Here is a 25,068-nt window from a genome sequence, read left to right on the forward strand (position 1 = left end):
TGTAGGATCTGGCAGGATCTAGCGGTGAGGTGAGGAGCCTCTCCCGTGTGCCAAGCGTGTTTGAGAGTTAGGGTGGCCGACGCGAAAACGCGAATGGCCCTATCTAGAGCCAGTTGTTGTAAGAGTAGTGCAGAGCCAGTGCGTAGACTGTGTGTGTATGTGGGAAGTGAGTGGTGAAGAAAGAGAGAGAGGGAGCGGTGGCGATGGGAGTGAGTAACGTTATCGACTTCGTCCCAAGCAGGAAAGGTTAACAGAGTTTGGTTTGTCCGTTCTGGGCTACTGTTGAAACCTGGCGAACTCCATGAAGAGGACCCGCTGCCTATGTAGATATGAAGGGCTCATTCTAAGCTAACGAATGACAACGGTTCTTATTATCAGGTGATTATACACTAAAGAAAACATACTTATTAATATTATGTTCCATTTCTACCAATAGATCCCCCTAATTGTTACAAACTGGTCGTTTAACTAACAATCTACAGTTCAGTACAATCTATATTTATATTATTGTGTTCTTTTGACTTGGCTGTAGCTCATAATTTCAGATCACACACCTGAGTATTTCTGGAAAAACATCAATATATTTCTTTCAAACTGGCTATTCAAGTGCACATATATCATTATAATATTACAACTTAAAAAAGAAAAAAACATCTGCCTCCTGAGTGGAAACTGGAAAATGTTTTTATAGCAGCACTTGGTCCAACATAGCCGACTAATGCAAAAAAGGAGAACGTCCTTCCCCCTTGACTGTGCAGCGCAGCTGAATTGACTCGATATGCTCTCCTGTATGCTTACCGAGCAAGTAGCATGAAAATTGACCTTTGCTTGCTTTCTAAACAGTGGATTATTCATCTTAATGCTTCAAATTGGTCGGGGTTGGTTTTTCTGCTGTTTCCAACTTGTTTGCCTTCTCTCTCTTATTACTGTATACAGTATGTTTGCAAATTTGGTTTTGTGTGAAGAGAAATATTCAAGAATATGAAAGGATCCACAAATGCAACATGCAAAGAATTATAAAATGTAAACACTTGTTTTGCCCTAACAGCAAGTAGAGAACTGTTTTTGCTGTACTTTGCTGTTTTCAGTATAAAATAAGCACTGTGAGGTCAACAAGGGAGAAACATGTGCAAACTTGTATTTCTTTACCGTCCATGTCTTTGTCAGAGGATGCAAACACAGGCAGCTCTACAGGGAGTAAGTAATTAAACAATATTGCTAGTACATAAAACAATCCTGAAAGGGTTTGATTATGGCTCCAAACCTCAGATACTGCTAACAAAAATGTTTTTTGGTAATTGTTTGAATTCATATTGATGCACTAAAACTCCTTTTCCCTCTCTAACTTTATCTGTTCCAGTGTGCATTTATCGTGTAAATGCCTGGCTCCTCATTCATTTTCCCTTACGTAAATACCATCCATCATGGAGCTCATCAAAGCTCCTTTGCTCCAAATGGACAGTAGGAGGAACGCATCCACGGCCAGACTTATAAAACGGCAGCGACAGAGCAGCGTTTCCAGGCAGACAAAGAGAGACTGTGAGAAACAGGTCATCAGCTGGATCACCATAAATCTGACTGAGTCAAACAGTAAGAATGTCCAAGATTGTCACAAAACAAATACTATTTTGTCTCAGAGTGTCACCGGGCAGGGAACACATCTGGCTAAACAGAGTCGGGCTGTGGACTTCCTTTCTTTAACAGATAGTGCCTTCTCAGGATCACTGCTATAGCCACCACACAACAAGAGACTCTGCACTGTATGTGCTCTGCTCGTCAACCACAGCGTTCTTCACAACACTCTTCCCGAGATAACCACCGTGTAACTGTGTGTCAGGTTTACGGGATCGTTCTCTGGAAGCAGGCCCCAGACATGAAGGTGCTCTGTAATCAATGGCAGCCTATTGTAGACTACACTAACGTGGTGTGAGAATTCCTGTCTGATACCCAGCTACATGGGGGCAAGGGGGGGGGGACGACAGTATTCGCGGAAACTAGACAAATCCAGAATAATTCCCAATATCCATCTGTGGAAAGTTCCCTCTAATGTCACACACCACCATCACCGACATACAGCAGAGCCTCCCTCCCACTCATATTATCCTTCTATCCATGTTTTGCACCAAACTCATCCATTTCTCTTCATCCACCCTCCTCTCACCCTCCTCAGGTGGTGTGTAGTGCTACTGTCAAGCACAGCGTGAATCAATGGCTGGTGCTCACGCCCACAGGTAAAGGTTAGAAAGGTTCACTATTGAATTATTTCTGCACTTCTCTCATTGCCGCCATCTGCCTGGCTGCTTTTAGTTGATGTGGTTGAGGCACTGGAGGGGACTCTTTTTTTGCTAATGCACTCAAAACATGGACGTGTGTGTATCCCGCATGTGTCTGTATGGTTTTTTTGTTTCCTTCAAATGAAACTAACATAACGTGCATTCGCACATTAAGCAACATGCACACATGTGTACTTACACACCTACACTCAGTCCGCTCACTACTCTTGCCCATCTATCAGAGAGTGGATAATGAATCACAACATCTGTGCTTTCAGCCGTTCTTTGTTTCATCTGCCTTTATTCTAATGGAGCCTTCGGAGTGTGAGGGCAACATGCTGCTGGATAGGGCATCCTTCACTCTCTGGTTTTGTTTTGCTGTCAGCGAGGCCCATCGTCTCTGCTGGACCCGGGGTGAACTCATCCATAGCACAGATCATGCCCTTTGATCCACCAGCTCTCTCTGGGGGGCACAAACAGCCTTATTAAAAATGGCTAAATAAAACTTTCCTAGCCTCGACTCGATAGTTGCCAAACTTTACCCCCGTTTCTTCTCTGATGCTGCCTATGGTCATATTGAGCTGCCTAATTCTGACAGCGAGCAGCACTGTGTTCACCCAATACCAAAACATAGTAACAAATGAAGCAATCTAAGTGTTTAACAATTTATTGGTTCTAGTTCCTACACTACCTGGCATACACTTGCACTACAATCAATATCATAGATGAGAACATGCTGGATGTAAGATGATAATATGCGCCTTAGGCGGATGAAGAAGCGCGTAGAAAACTTATGAAAAAATAAAATATTACAACTAGCCAAACAAGAGAAAATGGATCTGCATTGTATTGCAACCACGTGCAAGTTATTTTACTAACAAGTACATTGTAGGAAAATGTGCTGGGTATGCATTCTTTGACAAAGACAATCAACCAAAGTGGGTTTGATAATGAGGGACAGACACAACTGGCTCTTTGTAACTGTAATCACATTAACCCTCTGAGGCCCACAATAGACCTGTTTTGGTCTTTTTCAGGGGGGTACGGGGTGTCTTTAGGGGGAGATAGCAGGTCAGCAGTAGATGTCACATAGAAGTGATGTACATCACCTGAAAGCTGGGAAGCTGCTCAGCACTGTGTGTCAAGTTGTTCTAGTCATAAATCAGAAATAAACATTAATTAACTAATTAAATAAATTGTGAAAGTGTATAAAGGTTTAGAACATTATGATAAAAGTATATGATGGCCATCCCCATGCTCTATTATGTCTCATAATTTGCTGCAGCAAAATTTTGGTTGATACCATTTGGTACACAGATTTGGTGTTAAATTAAAAAAAAATGTACCATGCAAAAATGTGTCAAATTGATCAATATCCCTCCAATATACCACACTAAGACACCAAGACCTTGAGGAACTCCATAGAAAAAGCCATGCTGTGATTTGCCATTTAAAATATTTTTAGATTTCTGTAAGAATTGCATTTTTCGGCGAGCACAAACTGCTCAGGAACCCCCTTAAATAATACTGCAGTCAAAAAACGGCATGTTTTTTTGCTCAAAACTGCATGGGATTATCATAAAGTGGGCATGTCTGTAAAGGGAAGACTCGTGGGTACCCATAGAACCCATTTTCCATCAGATATCCTGAGGTCAGAGGTCGAGGGACCCCTTAAAAAATGGCCATGCCAGTTATTCCTAGCCAAAATTTAGCGTAACTTTTGAGCGTTATCCACCCTCCTTCCCTGAAGGACAGTAAAATCGGTCGGGATCGGGTTTAAAAGAGTCAGTGGAGTCGTGTTAGTTACAGTTGTGGAGAATCATTTGTGTTGACAAAACCCTGCACTATATTCTCTAATAAAAAGTATAATCTCTAAAAAGTCAGCCACTCATGCATTTCTCACTTACTGTACCGCTAAAAACTATACAGTCCTCTGCTCTGTCAAACACATCTCATATAATAAAGAGTAGAAACTATGTCATGCTCCTCCGTCTTAAATCGACTCGCTTCTCCTTCATCTCATGTACCTGTATGGCAGTGACATGACTGCTGCTATAATTAAACCCATCACAACCATTATGTCTTTGTCACCTAATCTATTCTCTCCTCCACTGGCTGCGTCTGTCTGTAACCGCAGACTTCCCGCCCTCAGCCCTGACTGACAGCCCCCGCGGAGCCTGTGGTCACTCCGTGTGAGTGACATGAGGGGCAGCGGGGCTACTGCATTACCTCCGTCCCCTCCCTCCCCTCCCAGCTCCTCCTGATCCTGCGATCCATGCAGCACCTCGCACCGCCGATCGCCACCTCTGCTCCAATATCCAGCAGCAAAGCCTCAAGGCCTGAAAATAGAACTCATTAACACGTTTAGTAAGTACAAATGAGATGACTGTCTCCTGATGGACTGTCTATCTTTTGGATCAGCTTTCAAGGAGAGTGTCTGGTAATGACAAGAGAGAGGGAAACCAATATTATAATGTGCTGCCGGTCTCCTCTGAAAATGGGCTTGATGACAGGGAGAGCCTCTCGCACCCACACATGGCCTGACTCTCAAAGCGGACACCTATGTGTGTGCTCGTTTACGGGTGTGCGAGTTTGCAAAATAAAATCGGGCGCATATTTACACCCCTGTGACATAACTGAGGGTGAAATCACACACGGTGCATAAAACATACAGGGCACGCACAAGGTCCCAAAATACTGCATTGAAAAGAAAAAAGTTCATGTCCTGATTTTGAGAAGCTTTCATCTTGTCCTCGTTGAATTTATCCCTTTTCTTATTCTGTATCTAAACACTCATCTTTGACATTTATGCTGCCCCTGTTCTCCTCTAATCCAGATCTACTGGACAGCCTGGCACAATCAGGACCCAGACTCTACCCGCCTCCCAGCCTGGGGGCAAAGCCAGCCAGTATTTACAGAACGAGGGTTCAGTCGGGAGGGGCAGCAAAAATCTGGACAGAAGACATTTTTATTCACAGCCCATCCCAGAATAGCGTGGTGGCTTTCTGGTCAATCTGCTATTACAGGATGAGCCAGCGGAGGAATTCATACTGAGCTTGTCCATAAAGCAGGGGGCACAGGGAGAGAAAAGACTTGCTTGTGTTAGTTAGAGCAGCAGGGTCATATGAATGCTGATATGCAACTGGAAAATCTATAAAGCCATCATTTTGGCTTTTTAATAAACGTCTAGTCTTTTGTAATATTTTCAAAATGAAAAGTAATGTATTTATGAATTTCCTGGCACGTTCTGTGGACAGCAAACAATTTCCTATGCTGCCTCGATGCCCTTCGGACAGGGATTAGAAGGCAGGCGACTGACGGAGGCCTGACTGAGCTGCGGGCCCTCTGGGGCCCTACTCATCCAGGCCTGCACAGTCCTCATCCTCATATCCACTCTACATCACCGGGGCAATAATAACAGCCTTTATTAAAAGCGCATTGCAGCAGTGTCTGTCTATACAACTTACTTTCAGATTGGCCATAATGTGGCATGTAGAAAAGGTTCTTGTGGTTAGGGGCTACAATATCCTGTTTCTGGAAAGGTTTACTTTGCATTTTAACAAGCATGAATAAAGGAGGACATTCCAGAAATGGCTACCGTCTGTTGTGCTCTTGCCCGTGGGGAGCGAAAGCTCAGACCGCGGCCCTTGCATGCCATCAGAGCGTGGCCTGGCTCACCTCTGATTTTACCTGGCTTTAGTGGCTTTAACTTAGCCACTGGACATGCAGATAGTAGGGTATGATAGAGTATGATAGCATATTGTTAATATGTTGCAAGGAAGCAGTTAGAAGCAGAGGATAAGACCAAAGGATGAAGGCATGGTTCAATATAACGCATATTAGATATTTGTAACAGTAATTTTCCTGTCTGCCATCATTGAATCTCAATGTGAGCTGCAAGGTGTTGCGCAAATCCGAAAATATAAATGACTTTTCTGTATTTGCTTTATTAGTGCATTTTTTCCATGTCACTGCCCATTTTCCAGCTTTTTCAGAGCACCTCAAGAATTATGCATGAGGCAGAGAGGGGGGGGAAGAGAAATGCCTCTGTTGTCAGGACAGGCCTCACTATTAGGTGTGTGACCCTGAAAACGCACCCCTTTTAGCGAAACAAGCAATGGATCTCATTTTGGATACCACTATTATGCAGTAATTTGTATGCATCCTTTCGTCTCATTTCCATTTAATAATGCACACGGCTCCCCCTGCCCAGTTTCTCAAACTGGTCATTAAAAGTAACGCTGATCTAAACTGGAGGCTTAAGTTCCACTTACAAGCTCTCACGGTGTGGTGGATAAAACAACTCAAAGTAAGATGACCCCCTCCCCAAACCCAGCCTTCGCCCTTGAATACCCAGGCCTGTATGTCTCCACAGACGGGAGACAATGACTGGTGGCTGCCCAGCCTTCTCCTTCCCAGTCTCCTAGACTCACAGACAGGGATTTCCTCCTGCGATGAGAGCCAAGCCGTCACAGCCCAGCGATCAAGGGCCTGCCATCTGTGACTGAGGCAGATTTACAGCAAGAGCTAATCCACACTGTCAGCCACGTTTGTTCTCCATCTCTGCCTCCTCCATACACATAAACGCACACAGAAAAATACTAATATTTTACCCTTATGAAATGTTCTCGCCTGCATTTCTCTCTCACACACACACAGCAAAGCAAACATTTCTCGCAGTAGGGCATCCACCCTTCAGTGCAATTTAACTTTGCCCTTTTTAAAAGGCATGATCTCATTCTGTTCCGCGCTCAAAAAATAACTTTAGTCGATTAAATGTTAAGAAATGAGAAACCTCAATGTGTCATTGAGTTATATGCCCTGGTGAACATCATTCATACGAAATAGGGTCATCGTACGCTCAAGTGTCACACACGCAAACTCCCCAAACTTGTTTCCCCCACTTCTTTTGCATCCATTCCTCACTATCTCCTCTTATTCTCCACAGAATAACTCTCTCATACACATAACCTCCCGATGCTTTACGCTGCCAGCAGTCACAATTAACCCCCACACTTGACATCAACATGACACTAGGTTTTACCTTTTCTCTGCAACCACTAAACCTAAAATATATATTGTCCTGATGCTGTCAGTGAATGATTCATGGGAGTTTTAACATGTCTCTCTTGCCTTCTCTGTCACATACATGTCTCTCTTTCCAATTGTTCTGTGTCTACCTTGTAATGAGCTGCTATTCTTAAAGCTAGAGAGATAGCACTGGTGCACACAGTGCGTTGAGCTTTATTCAGTGATCTCTACACACTGGGCAGCTGTGTGGGGCTGGGGGTCCCTCTATGATCCCCTTTGTTTCCCCCACAGATAAAGGGTAAAAGATGACAAACGGAGGCGGGGCCACGCAGCAACATGCCTAAGCAGCACATTTTGAGTACGAGCAAGAATTAAAACAATGCGAGCCTTTTATCCCTGTGTTAGTCTAATTGGAGAGAAACCTCATTTCTGCTGCCCTTGCTCTCCTCGGACATCCGGCCCAGAGGAGATATGTGGCACCGAATCCCTACAGTCTGCTGCATCCTCATAAGGGGCATTAATATGCAGCGTTGGAAAGTGTAAAACACACCAGATCATGCAGGAGCTAGCCGAAATGTATTCCATTGCCGTCATAGAAAGGTGACTCAAAGACATTATTGTTTAAAATGGAGGGATTGTAGGGATCTTTTTAAAGAATTATGTCATGCTACCATTTCATACCACCTCTGTGTGTAATGTTGCCACATGTTTGATGCTAGTTGTGAGTGTTTTTTGGGGAAAAGAAAGGCTTTTTTTGCAAAAATCCTTTAAAGGCTACAAGCCCGGCACCTAACGCCGGCAGAGAACCACTCGCAGGATCACAGAACGGCAGCAGGCGAGGGAATTACTGTCTAGGTGACCCAGAAATCCAGGGGCAACTTTGTTTTAACAAGCCAGGGAACGTTCCACCACTTTAGCAACTATGCCTCAACCACAAAAAAGAGCCCCGTGCCACAGAAGAGCCAGTGAAGAGGAAATTAAATATTACACTGGGAGGGAATGGTTCAGCCCTGGTGGAGGGGTGGGGCTGTGAGGTGGACCGGCGCAGCTGAGGCTGTTGGAACAAGGCATCTGGGGTGTGAAATGGTAGAAGTGAGAGGTGTGGAGTCAGCTAGTTTAGAGCTAATGATTACAGAAGAAGAGGTATGATCATTATTGACGTGATCAAGATGCTTTTTCTTTTAGTTTTACACACTTCATTTCATTTGAAAAGAAACAAAAGGGGGTAATGGAGGACTTAAGATCTAAATAATAGCGGATCATAATGACTGATTTTGTGTTTATGTGGTTATCTGTCTGCAGCTTGTTGTAAAAGAGCAGAATGAAGGCTTGGAATTAGTAAAACAAAACAAAAAATCCTTTTACATTTTGTCAGATACTAGTCTGCTCAAGTAAGGGAGGGTTATTGTAATTTGATGAAGCTCTGCAGGGGAGTAACCACTGTCTTCGTGTTTGTGTGTGTGTGTGTATAATGATACTACCCACACACAGCCCCACTGCAGGGGCCCATTACCCAACCTAAAGCTCGGATCCCTCACCCTGGCACAAACATGGGCATCTAGCACATCAAATATTAAAAGAGAAAAAAGGATTGATGAACACATCTGCCAAAAAAAAAAAAAAAAACACAACAACTCCTCCTGTCTGAACACAAAAAAGTAGATTCCCAACCCCCAACCCTTTTAACCTAAATGGCCCTTCCTCCTGCCTCTGCATGTTCGCCTGTCCACTGTACTGTAGTCATTAACATATTTGGAGTGCAGCGAGCAGAAAGCTTAATTGTCCCTAATTGCTCAGCTAAATATGTTCTCTAATGATTTGCTTCAGATCTGTGACTGCCTTTTGCGCAATTTCCCGGCCGCTGGCTTCATTATCCCTGCCTCCTTGGAACAAAGCATCTTCACAGGCTGGCCTCCACCGCCCCCCCCCCCCCCCCCCCACCCTGCATAACACAGACAGCGAGTATGTGTGCGAGGAAGTAATGGTTCCCTCTTGGAGGGACACACAATAGAGCCCCTTTGTCAGGGCACAGGAGTTAAAGCGATTGGAAAACCAAATCTCTGCTAAGAAAGAGTGTTAATTGACCGCAGCTCAGTCTTCCTAATCAGTCCATAATAAATGAGCAGCCGAGGCACTTTGTTTCAGTCGTGCTACTGTTGTTGTAGCTGTGTTCTTGTTGTTGGTGCAGCTGCTGCTGTTGTTGGGCTCCTTCTTCTCTGGCCTTAACGCTCTGTCTCAATATGTCTTTGATGGCTGAAAACGACAGCTCCCATTGACAGGGATGTCTTTTACTGCTGAAGGCAGGGATACGTATGTTGCCCAAATGATATGGAACTAAAATTATATTAATATCAAAAATAAATGTGAAAAATAAAGTTGCTCAAATCAGATTAGGAGACTTAACTCCCAGGAATTGTGTCTCTGTCAATGTAAGAGTCACACTTAGAAGTGTAATGTACTGTTCTTCCTGTCTAAAAATAGTAATGTACATTTGAGTTTAATACTTCAAAAACTACTACAAAAAAAGAACCCAAAACCCCACTTCAATGGGGAGGTAAATGCAAAATGTGAAAAATTATCAATGTACATTTTGACAACTCCGGCATATAAAGGAGTTTCAGTGGAGCGGATGAATGTGTGCTTGTGTGTAGAAGAGACAGAGCAGCAGAGGTAGGGAGATCAAGAGAGTAAAACACATAAAGAGATGCTAACAAGAAGGGCCACAGGGGCAGGTCCTGACCTGTATCTGAAGAAGAGCATTTGCGAATGGTGAAGATGGAGCTGAGGTCCTCCTCCTCCTCCGGCAGGCCCTTCTGCAAGCGCTGCAGCTTCCTGAGGCTCTCGCTGCGCTGGTGCTTCATGGAGCGCACATGCTGGATCAGGTTGAGCTTGGCCTTGGTCGAGTAGTTGCACAGCACACAGTGGTAGTAGCAGGCATCACCCTCCACCGCGTTTTCGTGCTGCTGCAGGTGCTGTGGGAGGGAATGGAGAGAGAGATAGAGAGAAAGATGGAGAAAGAGAGAGAGGGAACGAGAGAGAAAGAGGTTATTGTAGATGGCAGATAGCTGGCTAGGCACCACCGACTCACTTTCACTCAAACAGTTGGCAAATGAACAAATCAATTCCCAATCACAGCCCTGTTGTTTAACATCCAGACCTCTTCCACTTCGGGACAACTGTTTGGACTGCGCACTTTGTCTGCGTGAGTGTCTGTATCAGTGGGCTAACAGGACAGGAGAGGCCTGGGAGGCACGCAACTCTCAGGGGCCCAAGGGCGGGCAGGAATCGCATCAGCCACCCTTCAGAAGCCGTGGGTCCGCAGCCGCAAAGACGGAAGGGAGCATTGATCCCCTTCACTCAACAGAAGCCTCCCGTCTCTGAAAAGGAAACTCCAAACATCTGCTTGTTTCACGCATGGGATACTAAATATTGATCATGGCGAGTTAAATCCTCGCTCTCTCGTAGAGAAAGAGAGGCAAAGTGAGCGGGTGGCGAGGCGGGAGGGGGATTTAGTGCACTCTGAGAGAAACTGGAACATTCCACAACAGGAGGACAACCTTCAGAGGACGGGAAATCAGCACTGGTATTGACCCGTCAACCCCAGCACTTCCTCCAAGACTCAACAGCAGGCCCAGTCCAGCCGTCAGCCCGTCCTCAGCAGCATCACCACACGCCTAAACGCCCCGTAGTGACACCATACCACCACAACCTCTTGTCACACCACAGAGCTCCAGTCTAATTACCTCCTGCACGGCTCAATCAATGATGCAAGGCCGACACAATATGGCTAGGCCTGGTGCGAGCATCAGAGTTATTGACCACTATCCTAAAGCATCACACTGATTGTTTCTGCATGTTTACAATGAAAGCCCCCCAGACTCGGTATGGCCACTTGTGTCATGTGCCGCTCCTAATATCAAATTCTGGGGTCTCGCTGTGGATTTCCCGGGCTGCAATCAATGTCAATCACCAAAAGTTTTCCTCTTTTTCCTCTAATCTTCTTGCCACCCATGTCTCCTGCATGTGAGGCATGCTGAGAGAACCAAAAAATCTATTTTATATTGAAATATGTTATGTTATGTTATGTTATGTGTCCACCAAACTATTTTGGATAAAGATAGATGCTTCAGATGCCTTTAATACATACCTGTAATTAAAACACTACTGGTAACATTTAATAGTAAATGAATTGATAACATGTAATTTCTCACCTGCTTCGACTGTTATCAGGCCATTAAATAGGACTTAGGGGGCTACTACAGTTACTACGTTGTGAATGTGAAAGCGAAACTGAAAAGCAACACGTTGTAAAACTGCATGAAATGTTATGTTTTGAACACAAACAAAAACAGGTTTAGGCAACAAGACTATCATTTTTTTTAGGTTTAGGCAACAAAAACAATTAAGTTTAGGCAACAAAACTACATATTTTAGGTTCAGGAAACAAAAACACTGTTAGGTTTAGGCAACAAAACAACTTTATAGGTTTAGGCAAAAAAACACTTTGTTAGGTATCGGCAACAAAACTACAACTTTTGGAGTTTCACGCTATCTACACTACAGCGCCTAACTTCTGCCTCCGTCATTGTTACTACGGTCGTTAGAGGTTGCTGTCGTGTTCCTTTTTACCTTCTTTCGGTGATCTACCATGTGAATAGATGATAAAACCCTCTAGTGGGTGTAGTAGGCCCCTACTGACCCACATCTATGGTGCTTATAGCGACCGATAACGCCAATTTAATGGCCTGATAACAGCACCAGGTAAAATGCACTGATGAATATTAACCTGCAGTAAGAAGAAGCTAAATACTCAGTACTGAAAGCTTGTGATTAGAGTTGCGTCTAGTCAGTATTTTCAATCAGGTTTTATAACCAGTTCTGCATTTCAAGAGAACTAACCTCCCTGTGTTCATTTACCTTACAGTACACATCAGGCTTACACTTTGATAAAGGGTCAGAAAACTGAACCATTCATCAAGAGGAAACTGAACTATCCTGTCCTGCAGTGGATGGCCTGTTTGGCTGGCTGGAAAATGTAAAAGGGAACATTAGACATTTAACCACATTACATCTAAATCAGGTGTTGACAGGCTGGTGGAAAAAAAAAGTCATAACAATATTAGGCTTCCCTAAAATGCTCTTGTCCCTTTCTCCTAATGTTTAATTTTCTGGCAATATTGTAATATTGCTATGGGCTTTTCTGAGCTATTGTGTTTCATTCTCTTTGGTTTCATATTTCTCACTTCTACACCTAAAATGTGCATTAAGACACCGCTTCCAGGAAAAGGAATAGGAGTTTTTTTTTCACTCTCCTTTTTGTGAGCCCCACAGCTCGGTGTAATAGAGTTATTAGGTGATTGTAAAAGGCTCTGTGTCTCTGCGTGCTCTCCTTTCTCGCCTCATTTTAAGCCATCCATGATGTCATGAATAGGTGTTGCTGGATATTGTGGGAGCCCTCCTCCTTCTCCTCCTTTTCCTCTGTGCACAAATATTGCATCAGAACTAAGGTAGAGAGAAACCTGAGAGACAGATTCAGTTATAGATAACACCAAATCCATCATGCAAACTGCTTTTACTCAGAGCAGATGTCTCGAATTAAAAAAAGAGAGCTCTTGCCGCAAATGACTCCAGGCTCCAGAAAAAAAAAAAAAAGACAAGTTTAAAAAAAATGACAGCACCTGACCGAAACTTCAAAGCTAGTCCCAGGAGGTAGAAAAAAAATCCTGGGAGTTTTATAGTTTCCCATAAAAAGCACAGGGTTTATATAGGAGTGAACCTGAGACCGCCTGCCCCTGAATCGGCCATAATTCACTATAAACCTGACTGGCCAGGAAGATGGCCTCAATGGAGCCAAAATTTGCCTGCCCCGGTGCTTGTAGCTCTGTCTACAATGTCAAACAGTTACACCTGTAAACCACCACTTTCACCATCTCTGCACTGGCCGTGACCCAACGCAGTCTGGGGCGTTTAAGAGGCAGCGAACGCGGTAAGAGATCAAACCAACAAGCGATCAGTGAGGTGGCCCCCGCTCATTCACCATTCCAAGGAGGACTGAGGCAAAATGATACCATAGTGAACAGGAGAACAGCACGGCTTGGCCCACGAGTGCAAAACCCCTGTGATCATCACACGCACTAACTCCATCCAACATGGATTCTCACTGGATTCCGCAGGAATTATCTATAGGATTACAGCTAAGAGCACCAACACAGTATGGACACAGTACACTCGCAGTCCATCACCCTCTCTGCTTCACACAGACACACACACACACGCATGCATACACACTTTGAATGTGAAACATAATAATGCATGAGACAGGGCCTATGTCTGTTTCCTATGAACCTGCAATGAAGCCCCTAGTTGATAAATCACCTCCAACTGGAGTGCAGGAATTTGGCGGCTTAATGAAAAAGTCATGTTGAGCTGGGAGGAGTTGGTCGGCCCGGCACTGGGGTTTCTGAGCGCCCTATCGAGGCCCCAACAGGAGGGGAGCTGTGGAGCTTAATGGGGGGGGTGGGGAGGTTGGCTGGGTCAGTGGTGTGGATTCAATACCGCTGAACTGTCTGGGAATTTACTGCAGTCGTATAGGAGATTCAGCTGAGCAAGTACAAATGTGTGACCGCCTAGAATATAGTGATGCACTCAACAACAATTGGGCATAGGAGACCTGCTGTGTGCATGTGAAAGTACTGTACGTGTGGTCTGATTTAACAGAAAAGATCACACTGATTGTAGGTGCAAATACTTCAGTTATAGTGCAGTGTTTTAAAAGAAAGATGCAAGTCCTTGCATTAAAAACTGAGGCTGGTGTGATTACCCTAAATGACACTTAAACCTGCAGTAGGCAGAATGTTTTTGGTATCATTGGGCAAAGATTTCATAATAACCTTTCAGCATATTGTTATTCAAGTGCTCTGAGAGAAAACTAGACTTCTTCACCTCCTCATGGCTCTGTTTTCAGGCTTTAAAAAATCTAGCCCGTGACAGGAGACTTTGGCCAATCACAGGTCATTTCAGACAGAGAGCGTTCTTATTGGCTGTTCATTCAACGGAGGAAGCTGTAAATCACTCGCAAACTCTGATCAAGCGGTCAAACTAGGCAGCGCTGATCAAATGTGAATCAATATTCTAAATGTTTTCAGAAACATCTTGAAAGAAAGTTTGCTCCGGCTGGTGGGCGGTGCTTGGTATTTCCTCAACTGATTTCAACATGGCTGCCGGGTCACAAACTTTCTCAATTTACAGCTAAACAGTACACTACAAGATGTTTCTGAAAACATTTGAGGCGAGAAATAGGCGTCAGCGCTGCCTAGTTTGACTGTTTGATCGGAGTTTGCGAGTGATTGACAGCTGCTCAGAGACGGCAGGCTCCAGCTCGGCTCTGATTGGTTATTTTCTTCCGGTCTGTGAAATCCTGTAGATGTCGTTAAGAGCACCGGAGGACACAGAAGCACATGATTTTTTTTTTAGGATTACCTGCCTCATGCACTACTGTCAGGATATAGTGACCGTTTTATAAAAATAACTTTTTTTAATCATATTTGCTTCATTTCTACCCACTGCAGCTTTAACTACCTTTGTTGTTTTAAATATTTCAAAAGATGTTCTAAATTAGATTTAACATGAGAGATCACCTTCAATCTGGGTTCTCCGCCTAGTTATAAGCTTTGTTTAATACTGTGGTGATTTTCATAGTTTAAAAATGCAATCGTGTTTTTTCAAGCCTCTCTCTTCCATGGAGCACCTTATCTCTTTCTGTGGAGGCTGAAGCAGTGCTCTGTGCTTTTTCAGGTAAAGAGGGACAGGGGCGGTGTGGGCACCACCCCATCCTCTCTCGCACAACTCCACAGTGAACCTTGCCCTCTGAGTGGGCAATGCACGCCTGTATCAGTTTCACCACCCACCCGGAGCACTGCATACATCTGCATTTCCATCCACTTAAATGCAAAGTAAAAGTGCACCTTTAACACAAAACAGTGTGGTTGCTGAGAGAGTCCAACTAGCACAAGATAGAGGTGGGTATTACTGGAAGGGTGGAAGGGAGACAGAGAGCCGGTAATTCCAAAGAATGGCTCCCAATGGAGCCGTATAATACAGCATGTACACGCAACAAACACGCACAATAGTATAGATGAAAAGAAATGTACACACACAAACATGCACACGCAGACTCACACACACACACACACACACACACACACACACACACAGCCACATACCATTACGATCATACCCTAATTTCCACCATTAAATTTGGCAGTGCTGTTAATACAAAATTAATGCATTAAAACAGATGACTATCTGTGAGCTAAATAGCTATCAATTCTAAGAGAGCTGCCAAATTCCCTCTGTGAGAGAGCCAGTGAGTATCTGCCTGGATATTGCTTTGTAACTGTCTCCCCCCCCCTCCTATTCTCGGCACTAAAAGCTGGTGTCTAAGTGTGTGTATGTGTGTGCGCCATGGGAGGCTCGCATGGGTTAGAAAACTGCAATTCACACCTGACGCCATGCAATGCACTGCAATAGAGCAGACTGGTCTCCTTATATGAATGAGCAGATTTTATCCTCTAAAATCACTGAGGTAAGAGTCAGGTTTGCCCTATCACCTGGAGAAAAACAATACCGACCAGTTCTTGGCTTAAGACGTGTCAGAATAAGTCAAGCAGCACCTTTGTTATTCAAACATAATGAGGTCATGGCGGCGATCATAACCAGTGAGGTAACTGTATTTCACTCTGAAGGAAGACAATGTGATGTGCCTGTTGGGTTGAAAAACACACCATGACCGAAGGGAAACGAAAACACCCTTAATGACAGTGTGACAACACGCACATACTGTAGAGTATATGTATATTTCCTACTATCCAACTGCATCCAAAAGAGAACATCAGAAAAGCAGTTGCCCAATTGCTGCCTAATTATGAAGGTTATAAATCAGGATTAAGTTAAACCTGCAGTAGGCAGAATATGTTTGGCATCATTGAGCAAAATTTCCATAATAACCTTTCAGCATATTGTAATTCAAGTGTTCTGACAGAAAACTAGACATCTGCACCTCATCATGGCTCTGTTTTCAGGCTTTAAAAAATCTAGCCCGTGACAGGAGACTTTGGCCAATCACAGGTCATTTCATAGAGAGAGCGTCCCTTTTGAGCGTTCCTATTGGCTGTGCTCGAGCTGGTGGGCGGTGCTTGGTATTTCCTCAACTGATCTCAACATGGCTGCCGGGTCACAAACTTTCTCATTTTACAGCTAAACAGTACACTACAAGATGTTTCTGAAAACATTTTACGCAAGAAATAGGCAATACGGTAACAGAATATTGATTCATATTTGATCAGCGCTGCCTAGTTTGACCGTTTGATTGGAGTTTGCGGGTGATTGACAGCTGCTCAGAGACGGCAAGGCTCCACCTCGGCTGTGATTGGTTGTTTTCCTCCGGTCTGTGAAATCTTGCAGATGCCTTTAGGAGCACCGGAGGACACAGAGGCACATGATTTTTTTCAGATTACCTGTCTCATGCACTACTGTGAGGATATAGTGACCGTTTTATAAAAAAATGTTTCCTAATCATATTTGCTTGAACTCTACCCACTGTTGCTTTAAATTTAAAAAATACATATTTTAATCATGAGGATTAAGTTTGAGGTTGAGGTCTAGAGAATGAAAATATCTTAATTTAATGACCCCTTTTCTTCCCAGCAGCAGCAGCAGCGTATTTGTACATGTGCAGAGGTTTGTTGGGGACTCGGTTCTCATAAATCTGCACTCTGGGATTCCCCTGGAACGTAAGCAGGTTATTTAGGAAAGCGAAGCGGAGCAACTGGAGTCAGCGAGTGCTCGCCGTTTGGCCTGTGTTTCCCCGTCTGCCAGCAGCACGAACAACAGCCCCGACCACAGAGGCCCCCGCTGGGTGCCAAGTGCGGTGGCTGCTTTGAATTAGCCACTGCAAGCTGCAACATGCCTAAAAGTTAGGTTGTGGATTAAGGGGACTGTGTATTCCAGGCTCAAACTGCCTACCTACTGCTTCCTGAACCTCATCCCCACCCTTGTCCTTTCTTCTCTTCTTCTCTCCCTAATCCCCGCCACCCCTCCGTCGCATCCTGTCCCTCTGTCTCAAACCCCATAATGTGCTAAGTTGCTTCCTCTGCTGCTTCACTGTAGAAATGATCCATCACTACCGGCGAATAAAAACAGGCTGCATATTTGTCTCTGGAAGAGGGAAGAGAGCAACAAAACGGACCTCTGTGTCGTGAGGGAGGGCAGCGAGGTAAAGATGGATCGCTGTAGGTGTCCTTGGAGAGGATGACTTAACACAGGCCTGTATAACAAAGTAGCCGGGGAGGGGGTCATGGAGACACTTAAAGACAATACAGCTACTGGTGCTCCACACCCACCACTCTTACTTACTTTAACATTAAATAAAGCAATAATTATTGAATTCCGTTTGAATGAGTAAGATGCTAGAAAGTAAACAATGGGAACATAATTGCAGAGGGAAGGCAATCAATGCAGGCAGTCATTTGGGCCATGTTGATTGTGCAGGCCGCCGTATGTGTTCAGTGTGCGCGTGTAAGTGTGTAGCAAATCCAAGGTGAGCTGAGGGGAGTATGTGCTGTGACAAGGAGCTGAGTAATACACTCTACCGTACACACGCACAAAACAAGAGTTGGGTAATCCCTCCTTCAATAATGACCCAGGGCTCTAAACAATAGTTCTCAATCAGCTGATCAATGTGTCCACATAATTCATGTGCGAGTCACTGTCTTTGAAAGGGGAAGAGGCGGAGGATAAGCGAGCGGGCGGTGGAGAGATCAATGCCCTGTGTGGTGATAACGAGCCTGGGCCTATGCCCACAGGAGCCCCGCGCTGGCGTCCAGGGTCTCTCTCATTAAGAACATTTGGATAAAGCATGGCTATACATACATAATGTGCACTTCTAATCGCAGCCAGATAAACACATTTCCCCCCCTTCCTAATGAGCTCGGTCCTGCTTTTGTGACACACGGCGATGACTCCAAAACAGGCAGGAAATGATGTCAATACCCAAATAAGAAAAAACAAAAAAAGAGTAAAGCAAATTAACAGCAAGTTGTTGGCCTCCTCTTTCAGGAGCTAATTAACAGCTTAACCTCCTGGTGCTTTTATGAAAGCCATGCTGGGAGGAGCTTGCCAAAATTGCAGTACAATGAGTCTGCCTGCAGGAGGCGGGAGCAGGGTGGAGCCGCAGGGGTACCCAAACAACTGTTACAGACACTTGATGACATGTGTGGTGGCAAGGTACCATCTGGAAGCAGAGCGGGGCAAATCAGGACCTGCCCTGGCCCTTCTCTCCATTACCCAGAGTCCTGTGTCAACATCACAACCCGCCATTTTGGACAGTGGTGACAATAATTACTTACAGGGGCTGGGGAAAACATTTTTTGATTTTCGTTTTTAGCAAAACAGGAGGCACACAGCAGGCTGAGAGGTTCCGATTTTCAGTTTGAATAACAGCTCATTGCATCAGTGTTTTACTCTTATCACAATAATAAGTCATGACATTAGGGAGGAATAGAACAGGTTTTGTGTGGTAACGAGGGCTTTTAGCTGTGATAGTGCCAGGAGGAAAAAAAAGTAGGGCTGTCAATCGATTCAAATATTTAATCATGATTAATCATATGATTGTTCATAGTTAATCACGATTAATTTCAAATTAATCACACATTTTTTTTATCTATTCATCATGTACCTTAAAGGGAGATTTGCCCAGTATTTAATACATCAACATGGGAGTGGGCACATTGCTTTATGAAATGTATGTATATATTAATTATTGGAAATCAATTAACAACACAAAACAATGACAAATATTGTCCAGAAACCCTCACAGGTACTGCATTTAGCATAAAACAATATGCTCAAATCATAACATGGCAAACTCAAGCCCAACAGGCAACAACAGCTGTCAGTGTGTCAGTGTGCTGACTTGACTATGACTTGCCCCAAACTGCATGTGATTATCATAAAGTGGGCATGTCTGTAAAGGGGAGACTCGTGGGTACCCATAGAACCCATTTTCATTCACATATCTTGAGGTCAGAGGTCAAGAGACCCCTTTGAAAATGGCCATGCCAGTTTTTCCTCGTCAAAATTTAGCGTAAGTTTGGAACATTATTTAGGATCCTTTCCGACAAGCTAGTATGACATGGTTGGTACCAACGGATGGAGTTTCGATGCCAGTAGCTTCACTCTAGCTTTAAAACTGAGCCGGCTACAACCTAAAAATTGCAAATTGTGTTAATGCGTTAAAGAAATTAGTGGCGTTAAAACTAATTTGCTTTAACGCGTTAATTATCGCGTTGACTTTGACAGCCCTAGAACATAGATAATACAAAAAAAGGAATATGTCTTAAACTGTAAAGACTACAATGACACACAGAGAACCAGTTATCAATACTCCACCCTATACCGGTATCTGAGTATTCTTCACAAGCAGACAAAGGTGACTGCATCCCACTAATATTACTCTAAAAAACACTCCCTGTATTCTGGCTAAGCAAGATTTAAATCTGAATCACAGCCAACGTGACGAGTCATGTACGCCTGTGCTTTCCACTATAGATCGCGTGTTTAAGTATACAGCTTTTTCAGATGCTTCCTTCCTGTGAGCAATACCTGCGAAGCTATCAATCAAACAGAATCATCTTATAGATCTACGACTTCCGTGTGATTTAGGAGGAAAAGCTCAGGAATGTATGAAAGGCACAGAACAGGGCTATTAATGGAAGTATGTGTGTGCATACTAGATAAGAACAAGATGACTGACTACCTAGATCTGGACTCTGCTGTACTGTAGGTCACTGATGTGTTAGTAGGCTAAAGGCAGAGGCAACCCTGCACCCACACAGCTGACAATAGTCTCCAACACCTCACGGTCTCTCCTTTTACACTCGCCAGCCCGACAATGGCGGTGTGGCCTTGTGGAGCCGCCACAGCAAAAAGCTTGTTAGATGGAGGCAAAGGATGAGAAAGAGTTTGGAGAGGAGCGGAGGTGAAAGAGTCCCATAGGAGCGAGGGAGAGGGTGAGTCGGGGGATAGGAGGGTGTTGGATTAAGATACAGGCAAACACCACTTGTAATGATTAATGCAGTCAGCGAGAATTAAATTCAGAGCAGGAACATTACCCAAACACAATTAGTCCTCGAGAACAAACATCACACTCTGCCGTGAATGCAGATTCATTGCCATATTATTGTGACAGAGTAGCCGTCAGAAGTCAAAAGGACTCCGGAAGTAAAACTCAACATGTCTGACGTGGCCTTCCTCGATTATTAGAGGGGTTTTTTAAATAGATTTTTTAATGCTAGAATCAATGTATTTGCTTCATTTGTGTCTGTGCGGAGGTAGAAGGAAGTTACCGTTTTTATTGTTGTTGTCTGAGTAACGTGACGTCATATCCGTTCCGTATCCGTCAACCAAAACAAACCGCAGTGAGCCGAAATGAAAAAGCAGAAAACGGCGGAGGGTCTGTGTGGATACGACCTGCACCCTCATATTTTAAATTTAAGGTGGTAAACACTACACATACAGTAAAGTATGGAAACACTTTGGGTTTCACACATTACCAGGAAAAGCAGAGCCAGACATCATGGCTAAAGCTGCATGCTAAATCTCACATGGACAGGAAACGTTTTCGCATTGCGGTAACGTGCGGTCAAGCCAGCCGTCACTCGCATCTCTATGGTCAAATCAGCCGACGCTACAACTGCAGAGCACCCATATACTGACATTTATGTTAAATGCATTCAAACGGCTCCAATGGAGCTGACCATCAATGCATAAAGAGAACGGAGCTGATGGCAGAGCTAGCGACGGACTTGGCGAAGTTAGCGGAAGTATACACGTGCGACTCCATCCGGTTTTCAAAATAAGGTGTTAACAAAGGGAACTGTATATACAAAATACATATATGGAAACTTGACTTCAGGACATCACTGACTACATATTTGCTGAAAATCAAACATTTTTAATGTATCAATTTAGATATTTTCCAAAGTAAAAGTCCCTAGAAGTCTATGATTCAACTTTTCCCATGATCTAGTGTTAAAATAGTTAACAAAAATTGCAATAAATCGTAATATCGAATTGCAATACTTAAAAATCGCAGTACTTATCGAATCGGCACCAAAGTACGGTGATAGTATCGAATCGGGAGATAGGTGTATCGTCCCAGCCATAACGATTATGTGTCCCCCTTCCCACCTTGTGGGCTACTGTGACCCAGAAAAGCCCTTAAATGTGCCCACAACAGCAGTGGGGGGTGACCAGAAGCCATGCTTATACTGAACTGCAGGTCTGCCCACGCTCTTGCTTCTATAAGCCTATTGTCATTAGCTGATCTCCTGTTCCACCTTTTCGCTGACGTAACGGCAGAGAGGAGACACAGAATACAGTCTCCTCAGGCTTGTATTATCTAGCTTTCACCCTTGGCGTTCTCAGTTTGGTAGTGTAAATATTTCATTACCACATAATTGGTTGCTGCTTCAGGCTACTGTAACACTGTATGTTTTCTGACTATCCTGTATCCTTTTTTTTATGTAAAATTCATAGAAATGTGTTTTGGGGAGAGGGTGTTTGAGATCTCGTGAGGGGAAATGTTTAGTTGTTCATGCTCTGCCCTCGCACCAGCTTCCTAGAGACACCAGCTAATTAAGAACAGTGATGATGTGCTCAGCCAGTGTCAATATTTAACCCAGTCTTACTCTGCTATCTTTATTAGAAGCACTGCGCCGACAAAAGGAGCAACGCGGCCTTGGAGAGGTCCTCTTCTTAAAATGAAAATTAATGAGTGGGGTTGAGTGGAGGTGAATGCACAGAGTGGGTCCATATGTGGGCTTATTTGCATGGAACGTGAAGTACCTTGCTGGAGTGAAACTGCTGTTGAGGGTTCTTCAAGCAATTCATACAGCAAACACCCACCAGTTTCACCTTCCACGCCACTAAAAGCTGCATCTTTAATGAGTGGAACCCTGACATTGCACCTTTGGTGTTATAAACTAAAGATAAAAAACATTTTAAGTGTAATATAAAATACTATTGCTTCCATAATTTTGATTATTTCAAGTGTCAGGGTCTTAAAACAAATCACTAAACCATCCTGTTTATTCTTCAGTAGGTCAAGTCAATTAAATTTGATTTATATAAATTAATATCGCAAATCACAAATTTGCTTCACAATCTGTACAGAATGACACCTTCTGTTATTGGACCGTCACAGTGGATAATAATAAGTAAGAAGTCTTTTAGCTTTTACCATCTTGAATTGGAACCATATCATTAAAATGCAGAAAGACACAGATGTTGCCCCCCCCACCAAAAAAAAAAGAAATAAGGACCTAATATTGTTTTCTTCTTCATAAAACCAATCGTAGCCTTTGACCTATGCCCACAGGGAGGTAGTGCACTTTTAAAAAATGTTTCTCCATGCAGCGCCCCCCCCTCCCTCCCATGAGCACAGCCAACTCTATCACTAATACACATGTGCCTCGCTAACACACACATCTCTTTACGGGGTCATTCTGTTGGGCCTGCTCATTAGCCAAAGAAAAAAAGACATAACTCCACTTTCCATAAAAAAAGGAAACAAAAGTGCTCATTGATCAGGGTGATCAATTGAGGATCAATAACCTAAACCCTCATCATTCCCAGTGCAGCGTAATTGCAGCTGAAATATAGTTGTCATCACTAAAAATCAAACACAGACCAGACTAATTGGAAGAGGGCCTATTGCTTTGCTCATGCTGGAGCAAAAAGCTTTGCAAAGCCCCAGAAAAAACTTGTGATGGCCGGTCACTGGAGCTTCCTAAAATAACTGCTCATGCCATTAGCAAGTGTCATCGTGGAGGTCATTGTGCTGGCTGCCCATTTGGGGACATTTAATACAGGGCCTAGCAACCACACAAGAGTGCTTTATATCCCTTCTCATGTAACTTGCGCGCGTAAGTTATAAGATCACATTAAGCCCCACTTTTATTGGACAACTTGTGATTTTAATCTAATGTTTTGGGGGAATGTCCTTATTAGACAATTTGTTGCTGACCTCTGTGTTAAGCAGTGGTCAGAAAAAAAAAAAAAGATGTCATTTTCCACTCCAGCAGTTCGGCACAGTAAAGAGGCTTAGAGAGCTGGTAAAGCAAAGAGGCGTGCCTGATATAATAGATATTTCACAGGCTGGCATCGCCGCCAAGCTGCCCTCACCGGCTGCACCATATACACTGCTCAATCGTGCAAAAAATCTCAAACTATACTTCAAAGCCTACCACTTTTCCCCTTCCTGTTTATTGATTAGATAGAGCTCTTGTTCAGTAATTGTGCAGTAAATCAAGCATGGTGAGCACTAATCTCAAACCCGGGAGGAAAGTGTTAAAGGTAAAACCTGCTGAAAAGTGCATAATTACGGAGCTGTGCTCAGCCAGGAGAGAGGAGACACTCCTCCCTCTCGCATTTCTCACTCACTGCCTGCCTGCCTGCCTGCCTGCCTGCCTGCGCAACCAGAGGCAGCAGGCAGGGAGAGGGGTTGGCGGAGGAGCAACGGGAAGTGTATACAGTTTCTAACCACCTCTCACTCCCTCCCTTACTCTTTCAAATCCTTCTTCCTCTCAATGCATTCCCAACCAAAGCGCCGGGGGCGCCATGCTTGTAAAGAAACCACAGCCTTTTGAGTGCCTCTTGTATTTACAAACGGAGGCATGTTGGAATCAAAGGCATTACCACATGACATAACACATTAAACAGCTGGCAGATTGAGAATTTATAGACTGAATAGATAGTTAGTGGGGTAAACAGGAATTGTGACATTGTTGGATCGGTTTAGCTAGCTATACTCCGTATGAGAGCCAAACTTACCCAAACCAGAGTACAGAATAGGAGTCAAATGCAGCAGCTCCCTCCTTCCCCTTGCTCTGCCTTCCCTCCTAACACACACAGCTCAGGCTGTACTCCAGGTGGAGACAGCTATCACTTTCCCATCAACTTCCTGTTCCTCTCGTCTCTCCTCCCCCCTTCGCTCTCTCTCACTCCCAGCTGCACAACTTGGTTTCTGTGCCATGTTTGAAGAAATACAAAGCTGTCCCCCCCCCCCCCCCCCCCTTTCCCCTCCATCTTCTGAAGTACTAAAATCTGCAGTTAAGAGATTTTTTTCCTCCCTCTCCTCCTCCTCCTCCCCCAGCGCTTCCCCCATGTTGCTGTTCTACCTAATCTCACCTCAGTTTTTATTTCACCCTCATCAGCAGGGACCTAAAAATAAATGATAAATGGAATATGATATTTTAAAGTCTTATCTCTTATCTGTTCTTACAGGGGAATAATAGGGTAGTTAATCCTGCAGATCCTACTCAAATTGATTAATCAGCACATGCGGACAATCAAATAAATGATTAATATTCCCCAGTCCTGTGGTCGGACAGTTACCCCTGAAACCATCAGTAATAATTCAGTAACCCTTCCCAGACCACAGGCTGCAGCTAGTCAGCCTCACTCAGCATCAGCCTTCTGATGTTCAGCAGGACTTTGAACTCCCCGCACAGAAACTCAGACTCACCAGGGGTAAAACAATCTGCAGTCTACTCTCTCTCTCTCTCAATGCCTGCCTACCTGATCAAACTCACATGCCATATACAATATATACAGCTGAATTCAGGGAGGACAAGCAACATTTAAGACTTCATCTAACTGCTGTTGAAGATAGCAACATAACCTCATACTACTATAGATACAGATC

At 44.0% G+C, this 25,068-nt stretch overlaps 1 protein-coding gene across 6 annotated transcripts in view; it reads right to left on the reverse strand.

Annotated features, from left to right (window-relative positions):
- zfhx3 (zinc finger homeobox 3) overlaps positions 1–25,068 on the reverse strand; it is a 163,814-nt gene that overhangs the window by 53,998 nt on the left and 84,748 nt on the right. For all 6 annotated transcript variants that reach the window (XM_037756120.1, XM_037756136.1, XM_037756128.1 and 3 more), the window contains exon 5: positions 10,045–10,276. In XM_037756120.1, coding sequence (XP_037612048.1) covers positions 10,045–10,276 — 232 coding nt within the window. The remainder of the gene's footprint in view (positions 1–10,044; positions 10,277–25,068) is intronic.

Source organism: Sebastes umbrosus, chromosome 2 (assembly GCF_015220745.1).
Source record: "Sebastes umbrosus isolate fSebUmb1 chromosome 2, fSebUmb1.pri, whole genome shotgun sequence".
Lineage (NCBI taxonomy): Eukaryota > Metazoa > Chordata > Actinopteri > Perciformes > Sebastidae > Sebastes > Sebastes umbrosus.